Source organism: Mycteria americana, chromosome 5 (assembly GCF_035582795.1).
Source record: "Mycteria americana isolate JAX WOST 10 ecotype Jacksonville Zoo and Gardens chromosome 5, USCA_MyAme_1.0, whole genome shotgun sequence".
In the NCBI taxonomy this organism is placed as follows: domain Eukaryota; kingdom Metazoa; phylum Chordata; class Aves; order Ciconiiformes; family Ciconiidae; genus Mycteria; species Mycteria americana.
This window is the reverse complement of record NC_134369.1, coordinates 66450216-66472373: the sequence shown is the minus strand read 5'-3', so window position 1 is coordinate 66472373 and position 22158 is coordinate 66450216. Positions and strand designations below refer to the sequence as shown.

General features: G+C 43.4%; 1 protein-coding gene across 1 annotated transcript in view; it reads right to left on the bottom strand.

The window, feature by feature from the left end:
* Nucleotides 1-22158, bottom strand: part of KCNH5 (potassium voltage-gated channel subfamily H member 5) — a 162973-nt gene that overhangs the window by 121628 nt on the left and 19187 nt on the right. The window contains exons 3-4 of the mRNA XM_075503785.1: nt 20922-21028; nt 15824-15952 (exon numbers count right to left, since the gene is read on the bottom strand). Coding sequence (XP_075359900.1) covers nt 15824-15952; nt 20922-21028 — 236 coding nt within the window. The remainder of the gene's footprint in view (nt 1-15823; nt 15953-20921; nt 21029-22158) is intronic.

Genomic DNA, 22158 nt, shown 5'->3' with positions numbered 1-22158 from the left:
CTCAAACCTCATCCATCGCTAGTAAATCTCCTTCGCGTTCACCGATCTTAAGTCTCAGACCTGAATAGTTTCGCTAAATTGCTGCGTGGAACAGCTTCAGGCTCCCGGCTTAAAGACCTTGCAAAAGAGGAAAAAATACCGCTGCTTCGAGGCAACCACGAGTAAATCTGAGTAAAATCAAAATGCTCTGGCTTGTTCTTTCTTCTGCCTTTTGGAGACATTGTGTCAGAGGGATCACATTGTGCTTTCAGCCTTCTGGGGAGTTACTCTGCTGCTGAAATCTAATTCTAAGCCACTGAAGTTAACGCAAAGGCTTCCCAAGTCTGCGAATCCTGCTGAAGTCCAATCCTGCCCAGCTACAGAAACGCTCCTGCTGATTCAGGGCCACTAGAGCAGCCCCCAAAGTCTGATCCTTAAGTCTTTACTGTTTCTTGCCCCAGCTAGAAACTTCAGGGACGAAACTAAAACTTTAAAAAAAAAAAAAAAAAATCAGCAAAATTCAGGGCTGCATCAACAGCAATGCTTCAGACTGAAAAAAAAATCCTTAAGACTTTAAAGACAGATTAAGCACTAGACTTTTAATGGCATTAAGAAATACATTTAGCTGTTAAACTAATGATAAACAGCTGCCTTAACGGTAACTTGAGACCCACACACTGGGCCCTCCCTGGGGAATTTTCTCTGCAGCGTTCAGAAAAGAGCGATCAGAGTTTGTTACTGACAGCAGCGCTGACCCGGGAACGTGTCATCAAGTCATTCCTGCCGGAAAAACGCCCAAAGGTGACAGCTGGCACGGACGCGTCAATGGACGAGGTAGATCGGCGGTAGCAAAGAAAATGCCAGGGTTTAAGTAGTGTAGCACCGCGGTGTTAAGCAGGAAAATTCAAATATCTGCAGGAAGGAAATGCCTCCCCAAGAGCACTGAAGGAGATGCTCAACGTTCAGTTTAGCCAGGTATAAGCTGATATTTTACTACACAGGTGTGTATAAAATATCAGACAAGTTATGGACGGGAAGCGGGTTCAGGAGAAGGTTTTACTTTTATTTAACTTGAATGCTGAGTAGGTGAAAATTGGGGGAAATGTCACATCTGAGAAAGGAAACCCAACATTTCTATGTTAGCTAGGTTTATTTTTAAATGCCTGTTGTCTGATAGGAGTCAGGGACTTGCAAAGTGAAGGGAAACCTGGGGTAGATAAAAGGAGGAGCAGAGAGCAGACAAGACAATAAAACTTCAAGAAAAAAATAAGTTACAGTTTGGCTTTGCAATTTACCACATACACATCACATTCACACAAATGTAAATCCGTTGTTCATCATTTAGCAATCAGAACAGATCTAAATATCATGATACACCACCAGCACAGCACAAACCATTTGTCTGGCTATTTATATATGACCTCAAAAATGCACATCAAAAATGCACTGTGGAAAAGTAAAAAATAGAAGTATTTTATTAACTTTTCAAATCTAAATGTGAACTTCAGATATGCTTCTCAAGCTTACAGGGATATTCAATTAGGAACATGCACTTTCTGTATTAAATAAGGTCAAAAGAGACTATAGTGATCTGAGTATGAGCTATTAATTTCTAGAAAAAATTCTTCTGGTTTTCTCTTTTCTAATTGTCTATAAAACTGTGGCAAGGAGACAGCTTTAAGACAAAAGTCAGAACTGTTCTTTATCTTTCTTAGCCAGTGATTTCGAAGAGCAAGTGGGCATGGTAACAGCATCATGACAGCTCTGCCCCGACATTTCTCATAATCGCTGGAGGCCACGGTGCATCCAGCCAATTGCTTTTGGCATGCTGCAACCACGCTGCAAGAACCGGAGAAAAAGAGCAGTTCTCCTCTGGGAAGGTGGTCACCCACCTCCAGACCCTGGGGAGGTACCTCCACACACGTGCACGCACACGGTGTCCTCTTCCCCTGGAAAGACACTTCCCTGTGGTCCAAGTGGATGGATTCGGGGCCAGTCCCCAAGCTTTAGTTTGTCACCCTGCCCCACAGAGCTGATAACGAGAGTGACGAAAAGAAGCTCAGCAAAGCCAAAACCACCACAGCCAAACTGTTGGATTCAGTCCCAACGCCCTCGTTTGTCACATCTCAGCTTGTCAGCTACTCCAACTCTGACAGGAACCTCATGAAGGTCAACAAGGAGAAGTGCAAAGTCCTGTACCTAAGGAGGTACAACCCCATGCACCAACATATGCTAGAGGTCACCCAGCTGGAAAGTGTCTTGGCTGAAAAGGACCCGGGGGTCCTGGTGGACCAAGCTGAACATGAGCCAGCAATGTGCCCATGCTGCAAAGGCGGCAAATGGTATCCTTGGCTGCATTAGAAAAATCATTGCCAGCAGCTCAAGAAAGGTGATCCTTCCCCTCTACTCAGCACTGGTGAGGTGAGTACCTGGAGTTTGGGGCTCCCCAGGACAACAGAGACATGGACATATTGAAGAGAGTCCAACAAAGGGCCACAAAGATCATTAAGGGACTGGAGCATCTCTCCTCTGAGGAAAGGCTGAGAAAGCTGGGACTGTTCAGCCTGGAGAAGAGAATGCTCGAGGGGCGTCAGATCTTATTAACGTATATAAATACCTGAAGGGATACTTCAGGCAAAGAGGACGGAGCTCTTTTCAGTGGAGCCAGGCTCTTTTCAGTGGTGCTCAGTGGAAGGACCAGAGGCAATGGGCACAAAATGAAACACAGGAGGTTCCGTCTGAACGTCAGGAAACGCTGTTTTACTGTGAGGGTGACCGAGCACTAGCACAGGTTGCCCAGAGATGTTGTGGACTCTCTATCCTTGGAGATATCCAAAAGCTGTATGGATATGGTCCTGGGCATGGTCCTGGTCATAGGGGGCCCTGCTTGAGCAGGGGGGTTTGGACAAGGTGACTTCCAGAAGTGCCTTCCAACCTCAACCATTCTGTGATTCTGTGACCTTTCTGATGGCTGATGGTTAATGATTGAAGGTTTACTTTATTTTCTGAGGTTTAGGGCATTGATCTGTACAGTGATTAGATGAGGATTTGAAGAAGAATCAGGGGCTGGCAATGACAGGAGATGGCTTCAGGTACTCTCCAGCAATCCTTTCCTATGGTGCTTCACAGGCTGAGAGATCCCACTCACAAAAATATGGGTTTTAAAAATGCCTCTCCTCTTAGTAAAGCAAAACTAGTAAGAAACCCCTTATCATCGTCTTAGGTAAGAACAACATCTTTTCTGCATTAACCACAAATACAGAAAGCCTGGGGAAGTTGGGAAAGATGTACCACAAGGAGCTGGAGAAGTAAGACACATACCAAACAACAGCAATCCTTTAGCTGTAAAAATAAAAAGAAAGGAAGAACTATGACTTTTTCAAATACGCCTTTTCCACTTCGGTGAGATCATCAATGCCATGTGAAAGAAAGAAGCCACACATTTTAGCATTCAGGCTTACCACTATGCTCATCTCGTCTGACCTCTTCTTTTCACAGGGCAAACCATGTCATCGTGTCCTTTCTCCACCAAGACCAAAGCTTTGCTTTGTGCTAGAGCAGACCTTTAGCAAAAGCCCTTCCAGCCTCATTTAGAGACTTCACATTTTCACATTTCTTTCAGCCCTGTGAAGCCCATGACTCTGGATGCTGGAAGTACAGAATATGCTAACATGACTTTTTTCTAATTCAGCACGAAGTCCAGCATTATTCTATCTGCTCCAATCTATCCATCTGCAATAGTGTGAAAAAGTATCAAGTTCTTTTGTTTCCTATTTACAACCCAAGAGAATTAAAAACATAGCAACAGCAAGATGCTGGGGTATGAGTGGGAAGGTGAAAATGTATACAGGCTGCCTCGTGTCTGAAATAATCTGTACAGGGTACATTTCTCTGTTGCTTGACCTTGTTGTAGACTAGATAAGTTCAGAATTATATTTAAAACCAATGTGTATGTTTAAATACACCAGGCAAAATTTGCATAGCTGCCTACTGCTGTCAGTGTTTCTTCAAATGATTCTCTCCTTTCTTTTCCTCTATAGACAGAGACTTGAAAAGAATGATAATTTTATCCCATGTATTAGTGACCGCCTGTCCTCACAGATATTTTCAGTCTGGAAGGAGTAAAGGAGCAACACAAATAGCAGGTGCAAGAGGGGAAAAAAAACCTACTTGTGAGAAAAAGCAACACTTCTGATGCTCTCTTCAGCTCAGCTGGATTGTGTCTTTCTTCCACAGCACCACTTGAAAAATAATACCCTGAACTTGCATCATTGCACTCAAATTCTTAGGAACAAAGGCAACACCATCAGATCACACACCAGATCAGGCCAGCAGCTGCTTCTCCTTACAAGAAGTTAAACTGGGTATTTCAGAGGGAGACGTTAACTACCCCAAATGGAAAATTCTGGAATTACATACACATAAAATGATTGTTTCCCCTGCTTCTCTGTAATTGCTTTCTGATTCATGGACAAAACCAGAAGAATTTGTACCCCTGCTTTAAAAAAAAAACCCTCTTGATCTGCATTCCTTCTCATGATCCAAAACCAGGGTCTGTTCTTACACAGGAGCCTAGCAAAATATCTCCTTGTCCCTATCCGTTACCCAAATTAAAATTTTTGCATTCTCAAGAAACTGAACACGCAAGTTTAACAACTCCATACAGTTACGAAAACAGGACACGAAGAAGGCAAGCATGCTGATAGATGTGAACTAAACTAGCCTCTGCCTTGGCCCAGCTGTAATGCTGTCCTTCCAAGCATGCAACTTTCTTCTTCCTCCATGTGTTTTAGTCACAATTAAATACTTTACATCTGCAAAATATTCTCCACGTCTCTTGCTCTAATTAGGACTGTCAATTTGACAGCCCTCTAACTGCAGGGCTAACTGAGCCGGGGATGACTTGGTGGTGTACTTCATACAACGGCTGAGCCGAAGGTTCCTCTGAAGAGAAAAAAAGGAGTACTAAATTAACGTAAAAAAAGTAAATCGGTATTGCTTTCAAACCTTAGCTGCTACAACATGACTGGAAGCTGTTAACATTGCGGCAGGATGCTCGAGGGAGTGCAGGAGCACGGGAGGGAGGTAGGCAATAGTCAAGCGAAGCAGACAGAGCGCCTGAACATCTCCTCGGAGAGGGAAAAGCTTTCCAGATGGGTCTAAGATGCTCACTCAGCCACACCCTAGATGCATACACCACTACAGAAATAATGCGGTGTCTACGGGGGAAACAGTATTTCCAGCTTAGAACTAGATCCTATCGTCCCTCCACCGTCAGAAAGTCCAAACTATCTTACCCGAAACGTTTTACTCACTATAGCACGTGCCCTTCCATCAGCTACTACTCCAACAAGAGTAGTATTATGCCCACACATCTTTCTTCCTGAGATCCTGAATCAATCATTGTGTTTTCCATTGGACAGCTGGGATGGGAACAAGGGGAGCAGCTGCCGCAGACTAACAGCTCCGCTCCACCGCCGCGCTCACTGCTTACGCTGCGTTCAGGGACCTTCTGCCAGCTGCACTCTTGCATTGCCACGGGGACCTCTCTCCCTGCCCTTCTGGTCACCTATCTCCTTCCCATTAATACACCCTGCAGATCGATCCAGTACACAAACACTCTCATCCATCTCCAACACCCGCTCCTCTTCTCTGCTGCCTTCTCTGAGTAAGGAGAAATGTCATCCAGGTCGAAGATGCCGTTGCAGCGTATGGCAGAGCATAACAAGGACCAGGGTAAAAGCTGCCCAAAGAAAGCGCAGCAAGGGAGGCTTCCCCAAGCAGACGTGACGCTGGAAGTGATGGGATAGAATCACTGTTTCCTGATGGCTATCTGGAGGCAAAACCTTTAAATCCTTCTGAGTCCTCTCAAGGTCACAAAGCAGGCAGCGAATTGGTTAGACTCCACCCAAACCTGTGAGCCTCCTGACGGTGCTGCCGCGTGCCCTGAGGAGCAGCTCCTGGAGCCCATCACACGCGGACACTCCTGCCAAGGGGCTGTCTCAGACCCGGGCGAGAAGCCCCCGTGCAGGCACAAGCTCATGAGCAAAGAAGACTTGGGCTCTTTTGCTTCACTAGTGCTTAAGCCACCTTCCCTGTACAAACCTCAGCAGTCAACAGGCCTACCCACTGCCTTCCAAGATAACAGCAAATATTTTCAAATGTAAATATTTGCAAGTAAGAAAACCCTTCAAATTCTCCCCATAATTTCATTAAGGAGTTGAGAATCTGCAACCTCTCGTACTGGATTTGTGTACAGATCCAAATACGGATTTAGCCACCTAGCTAGCAGCCACATTGAAAAAAAAAAATTAAAATCTCTAGTTCATAAACTATATTACGTTATTGTAAAGCTAAATTCATATATCAGAGTTTATGAAGAGTTTAAAAATCTCAAGGCGAGATGTTAATGTTCTTTATAGTGCACTTGCTCTGAAAAATCTAGACATGACTAGTTCCCCCTAATAAAACATTAGTGTAGCTCTACTGGGCTGCAATTAACCTTTTTGTCAAGGTTTGTCTGGTCTTAAAAGGATCAGAAATAATGAAGGCTTTTAAATCAGCGTAACAGGGAACTATCCAATATCTTAGACTGCAGTGAAAACACTCAGGTTAAGAATGATATTGTATGTAAAACACAACTGCAAAGGGTAATTACAGCTATGCTCGTGTCGATTCCTGCCTGCAGGAGTGTAAGTAACACCTCCAGACCATGGAAAGGTTGTTCTTCTCTTCTCACTGCAGAGCATGAAACAGTTAATATATAGAATGCTTAAATAAAACATAATCTATGACTTACCCACAAAAGCAAAGAGCTAGCACCGCTCAGAAATAGGCAGTTTGGAATTCAATTGATAACATGGATCATCCTTTTGCATCAGTAGTTAGCATCTACAAATCTCAACTATTTCTAGACGTTCAGACAGTAAAATCATTGCAATGGCTGGCTGTTTGCTCTTTATTGCAGGTAAAGTATGGCTGAAAGAGCTCATTGTCTCTGAAAAACTTAATCATCCTGGTTTTGCTTTGTTAGAGAGAGAGGGATAAATGGGATTCCTAAATAAATAGAACACTAGTCAAACAAATCTCAATCACTCCCATGATGCAGTAAAAATATTTATGGACTGAAGAACCACAGAGTCTATTCAAATATAATTCAAAATATTAGGATAAATTTCCCAATTTGAAATTCTGTGCATTCCACAGTCTGATGATGTACTGCACTCTTGGGATAATTTTTACATCCGACCTCTGTTCTTGCTCAGTGTTGTATTCCCAGTTACCATCCACCCACTGCAACTCCTGGGGAGCTCAAAATGGATGAAGAATCACCGAGTAATCTTGGGCGTATCACTTTACCTCTCTGAGCTTCAGTTTCTCCTTAAAATGAAGACAATGCTAATGACCTACTTTGCAAGCCATTTTGAGATCTACTGATGAAAAGTGCTAAGGTTTATACACCAGTAGACTACATTTGGTATACCATGTATTTTTAAATTTAATTCTGACGTAGCTGTAATGACGTAGCTGTAAATTTACAGTGCACAACTTAAATTTCATGTTTCTGCAACTAAAGGTAAAATTTTCACACACACATAGGGCCACCAAGAACTTATTTCCCGTAAGTATATAAAAACAAGTACAAATCGGGGGGGGGGGGGGAGACTAAGTACTGTAAATGTCAGTCAACTGGCTTTTAGGAGTTTGTCAGATAGCAAAATGGTACCATTCAATGGTCAAAGAAAAGGACTACACCAGCCAAAGGCTCAAGGTCAAAAGGAAGGCAGCTGCTAGAAATGAAAGAGCAGTATGCAATAAAGCACACAGGGATGGGAAGAAAGAGAGAACAAGTAAGTATCTGAATGAGAAATTATGGCTTATCAGAATGGACATGGAAAGCTAAAGACATATGGGACAAATCCTTCTGTGGCTAGACTTATTACAGTAACAATGACGTTTTTAAAGAACTCCCAGAGTACAACCAAAAGGCTTTCTGCACCCATATGCAGAAAGGGCAAACAGGCGGAGCCGAGTAATTACAGGTTCCTTAGCTTGATCTCAGTGCCAGGCCAAATGAGAGAAAAGGCGACCTGAGTTTGAATATGTTTAATAAAAAAGAAAACAAAAGGAACACAATGAATGGCTGTCAAAACGGAATGATGTAAAATGCCCCACAATGTTAATTTCATTATTTGATAAGAGTATAAATTTGGTTCAGGAAGACAGCCAAATGCCTTGACAGAACAAGCTGCAAGCCAAATGCAACGGCCAGCCGGAGCCTCAGCATACGTATGACACACACCAGAGAGGCAGGAGCCAGGGCAGCTCCCCGTACCAGTGCTCCCTTGCTGGGGCTGGACTGGGCAGCAACGTGGACCATTGACTTGACAATCTCAGCAGCTGCCCCTGGTTTGCTCCCGCCTGCAGCCAAGGACCCAAGAGCTCCCAAATCAGCACAGCCACAGTGCTCATCCCGTAACATCACCTCATCCTGGTGCTGCATTTGAATCACCCGAGAGCCACACGTTGGCCAAATCCTCTCGTATGGTAATCTTCACTGAATTGACACTGTGTGACACTCTTGACACAATATTGAGACTACACAGTTCAGTTAATTACAGGTTAAATGGATGAAGAACTTGCTACCTGGCAGATATCAAACAAGGAGTAGTGGAAAGTAGTAAAAAATTACTCCTGAGAGCCTTCTGGACCCCAGTGGACAGGTCCCCTTCTACTCAGCGCTTTTCTTCATGGTTTGAAAGCCGTTATAAAATGACTGATAAAATACCCAGATGACAGGAAGATTAGAGGAATGTTAAACAGTAGTGAGGACAGTCACGCAGGATGATGTGCTTGATAACTGGGCGTGTGCCATTAAAATGTGTTTTAAATGGAAATCAGATACCTAGGCAAAAGCAATGCAAATTGTACCTCCAGCATGGGAGGGGAAAACGTCCCTAGCAAAGAACAGTTCTGAAAAACATCCAGAGGTCTTAGTAGATGAGCAATTCAGCATGTGGTTTGCTTTGGCAAAAAGTCACCTATTCCTTGGATAGACAACAGTAGGCTTGGAGAGGCTGAGCAACGGGCAATATTGAGGAGTTAGCTGTGAACCCGCCTGGCTACAATAATGGCTGCAGAAACTTATTTGGGACCTGGGAGGCTGAAATCTGTGTCACCACAGCTTCATCCCTACTGCTGCCAATGAGCTGGATTAAATTGCAGCTAAAATGTCTGTATCTGCCATGACCAGACCTCCAAATTCAGGCTAGACAGAGCTTTAAGGAGCTCAACTCATTTACTTAATCAAAAGAAGGTGGAGCGATGACTTGATTATATGTGTAAATGACTTAATGGGACTTTTTTAGTACAGTGGAAAAAAATGCATAAGAAGATGCCACTGCAAGAAGCTGAAGCCAGGTTAATTTAAACATGATGCTTTTTTAAAAGCAATTAGTGTAATGAAAAAGCAAGAAAAACATGAAGGAATGCGGTGGATCCTCAGCCTCTTCAGACTTCTAAATCAATGCCGGATGTTTGTCTAGAGGGGATGGTTTAGTTAAACACAAGTTCATGGGTTCAGCAGAGGAGTAACTTAGTGAAATGTAATGGCCTGTGATATACAGATTAAACTCTTAAACTCTCTAACTCTCTAAATTTATACTTATTATTTAATATATGGCTTATGAGTGTTCAGCTTTCTACATAGAAAGTGTATCCATCTACAAACAGTTACTGCTCTAAAGATCAGCTTCCAGTTTAATTCAGTCTCTCACAGGCTTAGATTTTATTTCAATGGGATTTCTTTTTCATTGCACATTAAACTTCTAGAAATTTACAGACAGTTAATGTGCATTGTCGGTTGTTGATGGAGCACAGAAAGGCCTCAAAAGGCAATACCAGATTCAGAAAAGTACTTGATTTCTGTGAAGGAAACTAAACAGCTATGGATATGGAAATTATCTGGTCTTCATCGTGGTGGGTCACTGATGGCAGCAAAGTAAGAAAGGAGGGGGGCAGAAATAAGGCCTGGGAGTGTCCCCCCTAGGAGCGAGGAAACAACGACCTCTTTGTGACTGTTCAGCCTTTGCAGTGTCTGCTAAAAGTGCCACCAGCACGTCACTGAAGACAATGACGAGGATGCTTATCCTGCAGGAACCGGAGCAAAGCAACCTCGGAAGGTCTTCCTGGTTACTAGCAAGCTGTGCCTATCCAAAATGGATGGTTTCAAATACCAAGAGACTATATCTTAGCATCGTTCCTCTGAGTTGTCTACTCTTGACACTGGAAGCCTGCCTGGTGTCCTGGCAAATGATCAGTTCTCTTGTCATCCCCCACAAAGTCCTTTCTCAAGGCCCAGGTGTCCCTGGATGCTGCACTCTAGACCCAGGGCAGAATGGCGAGGTGGAGGAGATCTCCTTGGCGCCTGAAGGCACTGGGGAGTGAAACTCTGCAGATCAGAGCAGTAAGAAACAGCACCAGAACAAGTGGGTCTCTATAGCACCAAGACCCTTGTTATTACAGCCATGGAAAAGTGCAATAAAAACATGGTAAGGATATCCAAATTATGACCTATTAAATTACTGTTATGGATTACTGTCAAGGTGATATATTCAACAGGGTACACTGCGCTTCAGCTAAAGGTAGAAACCTCATTTTCATGCTCTAATCCCTCCACCCACTTCTTCTATTATCACCAGGATTGATACCCCTCAAGGAAAAAAGTTCCCATGTGCAACTAGTTATATATGCTTAATAACTTGCACTTATTAAAGATAAAAAAGGTCAGAATTATAGGCTTAGCAAGGATTAGCAAGCATAAGTGCGTATTTCTGCAACTACTACACTTTTTATAGCCCTGTCACACTCCAAGATAGAGTTGTATCATTATATAGAGTTATATAACCATAAAGAGTTATATCACTGGAAGCATTACAGCATTGTCCCAGACAGTCTTGATTATCAAAGTCTGGCTGTATCAAATAAAAAAAAAAACAAAAAACAAAAAAACCAAAAAAAACTTCAGGATACCGCTGTGCCATCTCCTGATCCCATCTGTTAACAGCACACAGTCCCGAGTCGTAGGGCCCTCATTAACACAGCTTTGCATCCCAATTCAGCATCCCATCAGTATTCACCAGAACTTCCCAATCACTTCCAGCACATGACAAGACTGATATTTCACTCAGAAAAGACTTAAGACAACCAGTGAGAATACTAGCTGAAAAAACTACCAAGTTTACCTAGACACCACGTTTTTTCTTCACTGATGATAACAAAGGAAATAAAGCCATTGCACAACTAGGTGAGACTCCACTATTACCCCAAAAATGCCAGTCTTTTTTTCTACCCTTAAATTTTCAGTTCAATATAAACTACAGCACTCCTGGCTTCAAATGTTGTTAACATTTTAAGTGGCCCCATTTGCCCTTCTAATAGTTAATGCCCAGAAAAATGGCTTCATTTTTTTCTGACAAATAAACATAAGATTATTACCACTGTGTGTCTCTGGAGGGACTGAAAGCTTTCAGATGTTTTTAAAAGGCGATTGGGTAAAGACAGAATAAAAGCACAGCACGCTTATAAAAGCATCCAACTGTGACCCTACAATGGTACAAACATAAAAAAGAAGATTCTTTGGGTTTTATTCTCTGGAAGAAAATACATAATACGATCTTTCATATGCTTGTGATGGCCTTCCACCTCTGCTGTGTAAGGCATTCATCCAAGACACCTGGAGATCTGGCCCTCCACCACCACAGGTAGGACCTATTGCTTGGTACGGAATCCAGATCAGACAAATGTTCATATTACCAAAGAGGAACAGGAGAAGGAAAGAAAGAGAGACCAGACAAACACAGCACAGCTCCTTCACCAGAAAATAAGGCATTGTTCCAGTGACCACCAAGTGCAGCCATCATCTCCTGTGACATCTCCTACCCAGTCACTAATTCTCACACCTCTTCTTCCACACTGCCACCATCCACAGCTCATCCAGCCACCAGCTCAGGAGCTGGGGCACTACGAACCATAAACCAAGTCAACGGGAGGTGTTCTCCCTACCCTCCAGACCTGCACAACTGCTGGTGGCATCTTCATCCAGGAGTGAACACGTCAACCAGGTGGCTGATGTTTCCTTCCGTTATCTTCACTGCTTCTACTTGAGATGCTGGCGTTTGTTGTTGGGGTTTTTGTTTTGTTTGTTTGGTTGGTTGGTTGGTTTTTTTACACTTTTGCATGGTTAGACACTTTTTCAGTAATTTTCCATTTACAAGGATACAACAGTACTTTTTGGTCACTGTTACATTGCTATACATCATAGGTCTCCCACACATCACCCAGAGATAATAGGTACCAGCATGGGTAACAAGAAAACAAGTCAGTCAAATCTTTAGTGTCGAACTGCCTGTACCCTCTCAGAAAACAAGGGTTTTGATCTCTGCCACTATGTTTTATTAGAGGAAGGTAGCTTTTAAATATCCCTTTTCTCCAGTCTTGCTTTCAGTCCAGTAAGTTCCAACAGCTTTCTGGATTGCAACAAATTCAGAGTCTCCTGGGTGACCCGGGAAAATTTTTCATTACTTTTACTCCCTCCTGCAAGCAAAGCCCCCTCTCCCCTCTCCTCCTTCTCCTTTCTGACAGCATTAACACACAGCAAAGGGGGAGCACGCAGGTAAGCAGAGAGACACACCATCTGCCGCAGTGCCCCGGACTTCTCTAATTCCCCTCGCTCACACGGGGCTAGTCCCCGCGATGTCAACTATATTTTTTGCACTGAGCCTGGAAACAAGCATGGTTTTGAGCCTATATTGAGCAAAAACTCCCTCCTCTCCGTTGCAATGATGTGCTTTGTAGTAAGACAACTATTTTCTTTTATTTGTATGCCCTGTTTTCACAAGTACGACAAGCTCCTCAACGCTTCTGCGCAGTTCTGCATCCTCAGCACCGGGGCACCGCTCTCTGTTCCCCAAAACTGCTGTTCCCTTGCAAGGTCTACGGGAGATGCCGACCGCGCTGCAGCCACCACAAGCAGATCTGGCAAACCCAACCTTTTATTTCCAGGAGCCAGGACACACAGACACCCTGCAGTGTAGATACACCCGTTGTTGTGATTTAAATACCAAATCCTTGTACCTCGTAGGAGTGTGATATACTGAAGCTTCACAACAAAGCAACATACCTTCGAACAGTGCAGAATATATTGGTATGGAGAGATTATTGCATAATGGCATCAATATTTTATTTCTGTTGAATTTTTTATCTCAAATTTACTGCTCCCATAAGTAACAGACAGTAACTCATCTGCACCATGGTTACTTATGTATTATGTATTGCACGGTCCTGGCAGAATTTCTGAAGAAAAATCTTTCTTTTAAAAAGAAAAAAAAATAGCCCTTTCAATGACAAATCCCAGCACTCAACAGCAGTATTTCACTGAAATGCTTTTTACAAAAGTTTAAAAACTCTCCACTAAATCGTAATGTATATGTTTACCAATCACATAATTCAAAAAGAAAGTGTCCTGACAGCTTCTAAACACATTGTAATGTTATCTGCAAGGACAATGAATTATGCATCTCTCCTAGCGCTACGTCTGACAAAACAACACTGTGATCCCAGTGCTGTGGGATCCCGCAGAGCCGCCCAGCTGAGACACAGAGGGTAATGCAACAGTGCCGCTTTCCTACCCTCGTAGTGAAATGGTGCAAATATTTGAATGTGATTTTTTTAATATGAAGAATAGAAAAGACAAGCTCTAACTTCTGCAAAAGGAGAAGAAAAAATCAGGTCAATGGTTTGTAATTATGGAGCTTGTTGGACATTATTGATCAATGTTAATCAATGCTCTAATCAAAGCACCCTGAGCAAATTCTTAAGACTCCAATCATACGCCTTAAAGGCGCTTGAGAGATGTGGCTGTACTGCCTTCTGCGGTGTTTTGTTCTGGTTTGTTTTTTTTTTTTTAAAGTATGACTTTGACAGAAGTAAGTGCTCTTTAAACATGCAGTCAAACCTCTCTGGCTGCTGACGACAATATTTTGCAATGTTCGTAGTTAATGCCTGGCATTTTAACTAATGGTACCCTTCACTGGAGAACAGCAGTACACAAGTTACGCACTTCGCAGCTATTGCTCTTTCCCATAGGAACATATATTGTTCCTAGAATGGATGCCGGGTGGATTCTGCTCCTCCTCAGCCACGAGATGGGGAGGGGAAGAGCTCAGCCTCCCCCCAGCACATCCCTGCCTGCCCAGGGAAGGCAGCAGAGTATGAATCTCCCAGGCTGAGAATCCAAAGGAGGCAACGTTCATCATTTCTGCATTCGGAAGCCACCTTCAATATATTTTCCCCGACCTGCTGCAGCCCCACACTCCTCAGTACAACTATGTACTGCAGAAAGTAGGGCAGAGCTGGTGAAAGGCAGGGGTTTGTGGGGCTGGTTCCATGTGAGATGCATCTCAGTCCCCCCAGAAAGCATCAAATAAGAAATCCTACAAGATGATCCTTGCAAAGACTGGCTTTTTCCTTGATGAGCTCCGACTACATATTATATACACTGCAGCAAGGAGCCAGTCCCAAGCCTTCAGACCTCTACAATTAAAGTCCTTTCAATTAACTGGCATTTATCCTAAAAATTTCTGATTATTTCCAGGCAGAAGAATTCCACGTTATGGAGCTGAAAGTGAAACAAAGGAACATTTGCAGGTTGCTAACTAAACTGTAGAAGCAGTAAAGCTTATGATGGCTGAGAAGGTATTCCTGTATCAGGATCTTACAACTTCACAGATAATACTCTCTAGGCAAAAAAATTCTCATATTTGGTGTTAGCCCAAAGAGAGGCCTTTCGTTTTATTTTAAGTCTGCCTTTATAAGTCTACTTTTCAGTTATCCAAACACATATAATAAGTGTTATCTAGATCATAAGAAATTAGTTTAAATCCTCTTTGCATTCAAATGACACCAAGTTTATTCTAAAGAAGATGGCTTAGAGCACACATGGCTCTCAGTGAGAAATCAAGCCTTCTCCAAGCGTGAAGAGAAAAATATAGCAAGGAATTAATCATCAGAAGGCAACTTCCAAGAGAAGACGGGATGTAGATGCTGTAGCATAAATGCCCTTCTTTATGTAAGTGTGCATTATTTTACCCAAAGCAATACAGATGTGAACCTGGCACAAGACACGCAGGTCTTATCACCAGAGCAGAGGATGCTGCTGGATCCGCTGCACCTTTCCCCGGCAATTCTCTCTCGTGCGAGGCTGCGGGTCTGGCCATGGGTTGTTAGGAGACGAGAGCACGGCACATCTCAACAAACACCATCACCAGCAGCTGTTAAATAACAATGTCCACTGCCATGCAGTCAACATTGCTGGCCAGTAATAAAGGACCCAAGTGGGCTGTTTCTTTTGCAGTTCATCTCCAAGAGTGAGAAAGAGAAGAAATATCAACATCTCGGCTCAAAGGAGCTGAAATTTTTTTTTTTTTCTGAAAAAAAGATACCAGTCCCTTAGGAGAAAGGTCTTCCAAAACAACACAGCATTAAAATGACTCAAAACTATGTAATTTTTAGCAAATGCCAGCTGTAGTGAAGAAGTAGTGAAACTACAACGAGAAAGGAAGGCTCGTGACTCTGGCAAAATGCAGTTAGGGAATTTCCACTCATGGTGATTTATCCTTTATTTTTAAGCAATAATTTAGGAGAGTGGCATTCAAACTCTGACAGGCCACAAAACATTTCCTGAATTCAAGACACAGATCACAGGCATGACACGTCCCTGGTGCAGGACTGAGCTCAAGCATGTACTTCATCATTTACAAAAAATAATAGTGTATTTCATATTTACCTTTTGTTGAATCATCTTCAATTGGTTGTTTGAACAAAGTGATATCCTTAAAAGTGCACAGGAACAAAACCACTTTTTCGTGCTCATTTCTTATAGGTGCAATTTGCATGTAGAACCAAACTGGGGTTCCTGAAGCAGAGAAAAAGGTGACATTGGACTGTGGTGTAGCATGAACTTTCCCCAGCATGTACATAGAATACTTCATCGTTTATACGTTATTACAACACACGTGTAGTTTAGGACCATATCTCAATATTTCTACATCTTCCAGATCTTTTAATTTTACCTCCTCAAAGGAGAACAACATATTCCCATTTTTACAGCTTCATTAAAATGGGGAAATGCTACCAATCTAATTAGATGATAAGCAGAGACAGGAGGCTTTATAAATCTCCATTCTGAAATGAAATATATTATCCTTCCTCTCTTGCTCTTGTTTTTTCCCAGCATGTCTCACAAACAGTGTCTGCAAGGTAGGAAGGCAAGAAAAAAGGGATGGACAGTATCTTTGATTCCTTCTTCACATAATAAGGAGCTATCAAATCCAAAACTGACGGAGTATACTGTCAAATGCTCCAAATTTGACGCTACTCCATTATTTAAGAGGACCTGAGCTAATCCAGACATAGACTCTAAATGTTCTATCAGGAGAAATCAGGAGATTCGATTTCCTTTTTGTGTTTCAGGTCATACCCTCCACCTCCTCATCGTCCTGCCCAGCGGAGCACTCTCTGAATGCAGTTATCTCTATTTAGCTTTTGAAATAAATACAAAATATTTTTCAAATCCTACTACTCATCAAATAAACAGCCAACAAATGCCTACGGTGCTGGAGCGGTTAGCATGGCTTTTGGTAAATCCTCACTGTTCACGCAGGGCTCCTGCAGGTGCTCAGGAGCTGAAACTGGTCTTGTTTCCTCCTCGGCAGTCCCCTGTGTACATGCAGGGCTGCTCTGTAAGGGGCGAAATCCTAAAAGACTTCAGGCAATTTGCTTAGAAACACCCTGCTCACCTGCAGGGATGTGAATGTCAGAGATGCTTTCCATCCGGCAAAGCTCCATGCCCGTGGCCGTGTCCCCCCACTCCCAAACTTGCACCTACACAAATTGCACTACAAATGCCTTCATAGCCAGCTAATTACCTTTGGGATTTGATGTGCTTTCAGCCAGTTGACATAATGGCTTTTCTCCTGAGCTGTCTGAATGCCAGCCTGAGAGCTGACACATTGAGACAAGCCTCTTGCCCACTGTTATCCCACCGGCACCACTGGCCCCCCCAAATCTCCTCTAATGCACTATGTCTGGGAGCTGTGCCAGGAACTGCAGGAGAGATGCCCAGAGGGCAACGCAACCCATTTGGACTAGGACTACTGTGGGGAAGGTTAAAATCCACAAGGGTTCATGACAAAATTCAGCATTGCTGAACTGGGATTAAACCAGTAACTCACTAGCAGTAAACTGGAGAAGTGGGAGAGAGGGGAGACTGCTTTTTGTGATAATTCCAGAGCCATTATGCTGATTACTTGATTATCTCAATTCCCAGTTGCTAACCCAAGATAATAGACTCTTCTCATAACTTCTAAAACAGAGTGCTGCAGCTCTCTGGAGTAATACTGTACTTGCACTTATACCTGGCAACGCATCGGCACCCTTTGAAAAGCTCTGAAAGTAAGTCGGCAAAATAACCTGTACAACAGCGCTGATAAAAATCAAAGACAGAGGCAAGGTGGCTACTGCTGCAGAAGCAGCAATCTGGGCAAAAGCAGGCAAAGAGGTTTCCGGAGTATTATCCACGTATGCATATATATGCATGCCTACACGGTTGCTGCATAGCTGGGTGGGTGGAGCTGCGAACTATATATGAGGGAACGCAGAAAAGCAGAATAAATTTGTAGCAAACTTTCAGGTCTGAACCTGAAACCTGCTAGCTGGGTTAAAATGCCAAGGGGGCACGTGAAGTCAGCAGTCATGTGGATGCTGCCTGAGAACAGCTCTTGAAGATCATCTCTGTGCCGAAGGAAAGAAGGATGGGAAAGCACCCCAAAAATCTCAAAGGCTCCCTCTGCCAAAAGCATAAAGGAATGGGTGAGAAAGAAAAGGTTGTGCCACTTCATCAAAAATACATGGCCCCTCTGGACCTACAGTTTGAAAATGCGGGTGGGAGGGTGCTCTGAGAGCACTGCAAGCTCCATGCAGGAGAGAGGCAATATGCGGGGTCTCTGCAGGTGATGAACAGAAGCCCTCCCACAGAATAACTGTCTACATTTTGCATATTCATACCAACAGATAACTATTCTTTATTTCTTTATCTGCTCCAATATTCAGCCTGGAGGATAAGCAGGCAGTTTCTTGAAGGACCTTCTTCCACACAGCTCAGAGCATGACCAATGGAAGCGAACCCTGGGCAAACCAGCTGCTGAACTGTAGCCAAAAGGTGAGCCTATTAGCGTTAGCAAGAGGTTGAAGTTCTGGGCTTCGGGTGATGGAGAAGGAAGCTGGCAACAGATATTATGGATGGGAACTGACTCAAGCCTGAAAAGAAATGTGAGGACTTTTCCATAAAGTCCTTCTGTAATCCTGCATAATTTATGGGAAGTATAGGCTTGGAGATCTGGGGAAAGGTGAAGGTTTTATTAAGGCAGCTGCAGCTCAATAAATCTCTGAAGCGTCATCAAGCTCCAGCAGGCAATCTACAACCCAAAGCAAAAAGCGACTGGCTTGTTACAGAAAAGCACCAAGAGAAGGCTTTCCTCTTTTTATACTTAAATAAAATAGAAAGGAATTTACTTCAGGACTGACCCGTGCTAGAGCACGAGCTGCCAGCCCAGTTAACAAGAGAAGCCAGAGTCGGGGAAAGCACTGGGTCTCTGGGATCCTCTTCAGAAATCACATGGACGCAGGGCATGGCGGTGCTGGGCACCACCACCTGCAAAGATACCCAACGCAAGTCTGTCCCGGGAAATTCCCCTAATGTGAGGGGACATCCAGGTGACCTGCACAGGAAACGGGCAGAGAAGCAGAAAATCTAGAGAACAGACACATCCATATGCTGAGGAACTGAAAAGAGGTCATTTGGAGGGCTCTCCTGCGCACCTACAGAAACAGCTGGACTTCAGAGCCGTTCTTGCTTCTCTTTTTAATTAAAGCGTTGGCTAAAATGCTTTGAAGCAGGCAGAACTGGAGAAATCTAAAGACATTTCCTACTGTTTAAGTGCACATACAGGAAGATTTAGCCTAAAAAGGGAAAGTGGAAATAAAGCATAAAGCATGTGAGTTTGTTTCCAGAAGACGAGGTATCCAGGATGCTCTCTTCAATGTCATGAAAGGTTTATGTGAGCTTGCAGTGAAATGGGGCAGTCAGGCACAGTTAGCTCTTTTCCGAGGCACGCCGTTCGTTACCTTCCCTCAGCCACGACATGCAGAGGAGACCTCCAGCCTCACCCCAGCAAGGTGCTCCATGCCAGCACTGAAGCCCACCTGGGGGGGAGCATGGCCTCAGCTACTGGGCTCCGGCAGCTGAACCAGGGGGAAAGCTCCCCAACCCCACAGGACCTGCCCCCTGTACTGGGCAAGGAAAGCCAAACCGAAGAAAACATCTCCATCGAGATTGCTCTCGGCTCCTTTTTGACATGGCCACCGACCCAGTCAACTAGACTCGGTCTGCTCAGTGTAGAGGAACCAGCTTTTCTGGAGCACATTTCATCTGACAGTTTTGGCTTTCTACCTCGGGAAGATGGCCAGTGCCAGTGGAGGAGGCTGCTCATCTCCACTGACGACAGCAGGAATTTCAACCACCAGCCCAGGACAGATGTCCACACTGCAGAAGCCCAGTGTGAGACCACACAGCAGTGCAGGTTTTGCTTAGTATGTGCTATAACATTGATAAGCCACAAGTACTACCCACATACAAGGCAGGACAGCAAACGTGACTGGAGTGACTCATGGTTAAGACAAACCGAAGAAAATCTTCCCTGGTTCTGGCAACCTCCTGTAAACCCAATGCCACCACGAGGAAGGGACTTAGGTCCTGCATCTCATTAAGTTACAAAATTCCCTGGTTTTCTAATTAATCCCTGGGTTATTGTCCTGGTTTCAGCTGGGATAGAGTTAATTTTTTTCCCAGTAGCTGGTATAGTGCTGTGTTTTGGATTTAGTACGAGAATAATGTTGATAACACAGGGATGTTTTAGTTGTTGCTAAGTGGTGTTTACACTGCTCAAGGACTTTTCAGCTTCCCATGCTCTGCCAGGCGCACAAGAAGCTGGGAGGGGGCACAGCCAAGATAGTTGATCCAAACTGCCCAAAGGGCTATTCCATACCGTATGGCATCATGCTCAGTATAGAAATTGGGGGCAGCGATCGCTGCTGGGGGACGGGCTGGGCATTGGTCAGCGGGTGGTGAGCGGTTGTATCACTTGTTTTTTCCTGGGTTTTGTTCCTCTCTCGCTCTCTTGATGTTTTCCTGCTCATTACTATTATTATTATTATTATTATTATTATTATTATTATTTTGTTCCAATCATTAAACTGTTCTTATCTCAACCCACGAGTTTTCTTACTTTCGCTCTTCCGATTCTCTCCCCCATCCCACCGGGGCGGGAGGGTGAGCGAGCGGCTGGGTGGTGCTTAATTGCCGACTGGGGCTAAACCGCAACAGTTACGCACCAAATCTCGTACTCTCACTAGAGCTGCTATGTGCAGAGGCACTGCTGGGAGCATCCACTCACGGCAACCAGGGCCTGGGTTCTCACTTGTGGAGACATGGGGGTGTTTCCCGAGGGATGTGGGGGAACCTCATTCAGGATTTCTTTTCACGTAACCCAGTCAGTTTCCCTTCAGGGAAACAATCCTCAAAACTAAATATATTTTGGAAAGAAGGAGTCAGACTAGAGACAGCAGGGAACAACTGTTCTTGGCAATCTGAACACTTGTCCTGAAAAAAGAGCTCTTTTCTTGAGCTGTGGTGACCAAAATACCCGTTTCTTCTGCAAATCTTGCCCCAAATTTATCCACATGTCAAAATGAAAATTTATTTTAGTCTATTATATACTTTAAATATGCATTATCACTCCCAACACCATACGCAAATATATACATACTGTTTTTCTTGTAGAGGAGAATTTCAAAGCAGTTTGACTCATAGTTGTCGAAAGTCTGTCTGACTTTTTCAATGGTCTTCTTGTCTGTCAGTTCACCATACATAAAACTGAAAAAGAAAAAATGTTTCTCTTTTTTTCTAGGCAAGCAACAACTTTGTTACAGTCACCTTAAACAGCATAAGCACTGGAGATGCTGTTAACCATAATTTACTGAAGTTTAATTATGATTCACACTTCATTTAAATATTTAGCGTGCCACAAGGAAACCTACAGTACCAAGTAACCGTGACCACCTTTGAAATGACAGCGAATAAATCTATGTAATGTTTCATTAAGTGCTTTTCTGAGCATATCTTTAAGGATATATGGTTAGAAAAAGAACTGATAGCCTATAAAACCATTATTGCCACAGCTGCAGGCCATGAGAATATTGCTGTCAAAACAGAGAAAACTGAACAAAACCTCTAAAACCTCCCAAATTTTGTTCAATCCTCTTGAAAAGGCTTCTGGAGGAGGAATGGAAGCTACTACAGGTAAAGGCTGTTGGCTGAATCGATGGCTACAAATCTAATCTTGTCAAGATGCATCTGGGACAATGAGATAACTGGAATCCTTTTACTAAATACCGATTACAAAAGGAGGGAGGATTTAACCAGTAAGAAGTGATGACTGCAATTGTCTGAAAATTCAGCCCAGAAAGCAAGCGTATGAGTTGTCTCAGTGCAGCTACGTCTGCACTACTACCAAACATAACCAAATTCACCCTCATCTTCCTTACTGTATACTGCATTTCTTTAATATTTCAGTGAAAATACGGAAAACATTAAAATGCTTTTGGAGACTCATCCCTCTCCAGACTGAGAGTATAAAATGCAATTTTAACTCTGCTATTTCTTGCCACTTGACCATCTCATCTTTGCGTTCTTTTCCAGGTCAGACTTTCAGCTGGTGTAAGCAAACCCAACCCCCTGACCTTACTTTTGAAAGCCTTTGTAAGGAAACAGCCAGGCTTTTATTGTCATTCTTCCCCGGATTAAAAATAAGCGAAGACCACTCCGTGCAAATTCCCAATTACAGAACCGAAGGAAAATGGAACGTGGGATAAAAGCTTTCAGACACTTGGATGAATATACTTTTAATTGATCAGACTTTTTTTTTTTTTTTTTCCATTTTCTTTGTTCACAAACAGTTTGAGCTTCAGCTGAAACCTACAACGGACAACCCGGAGAATACGAAA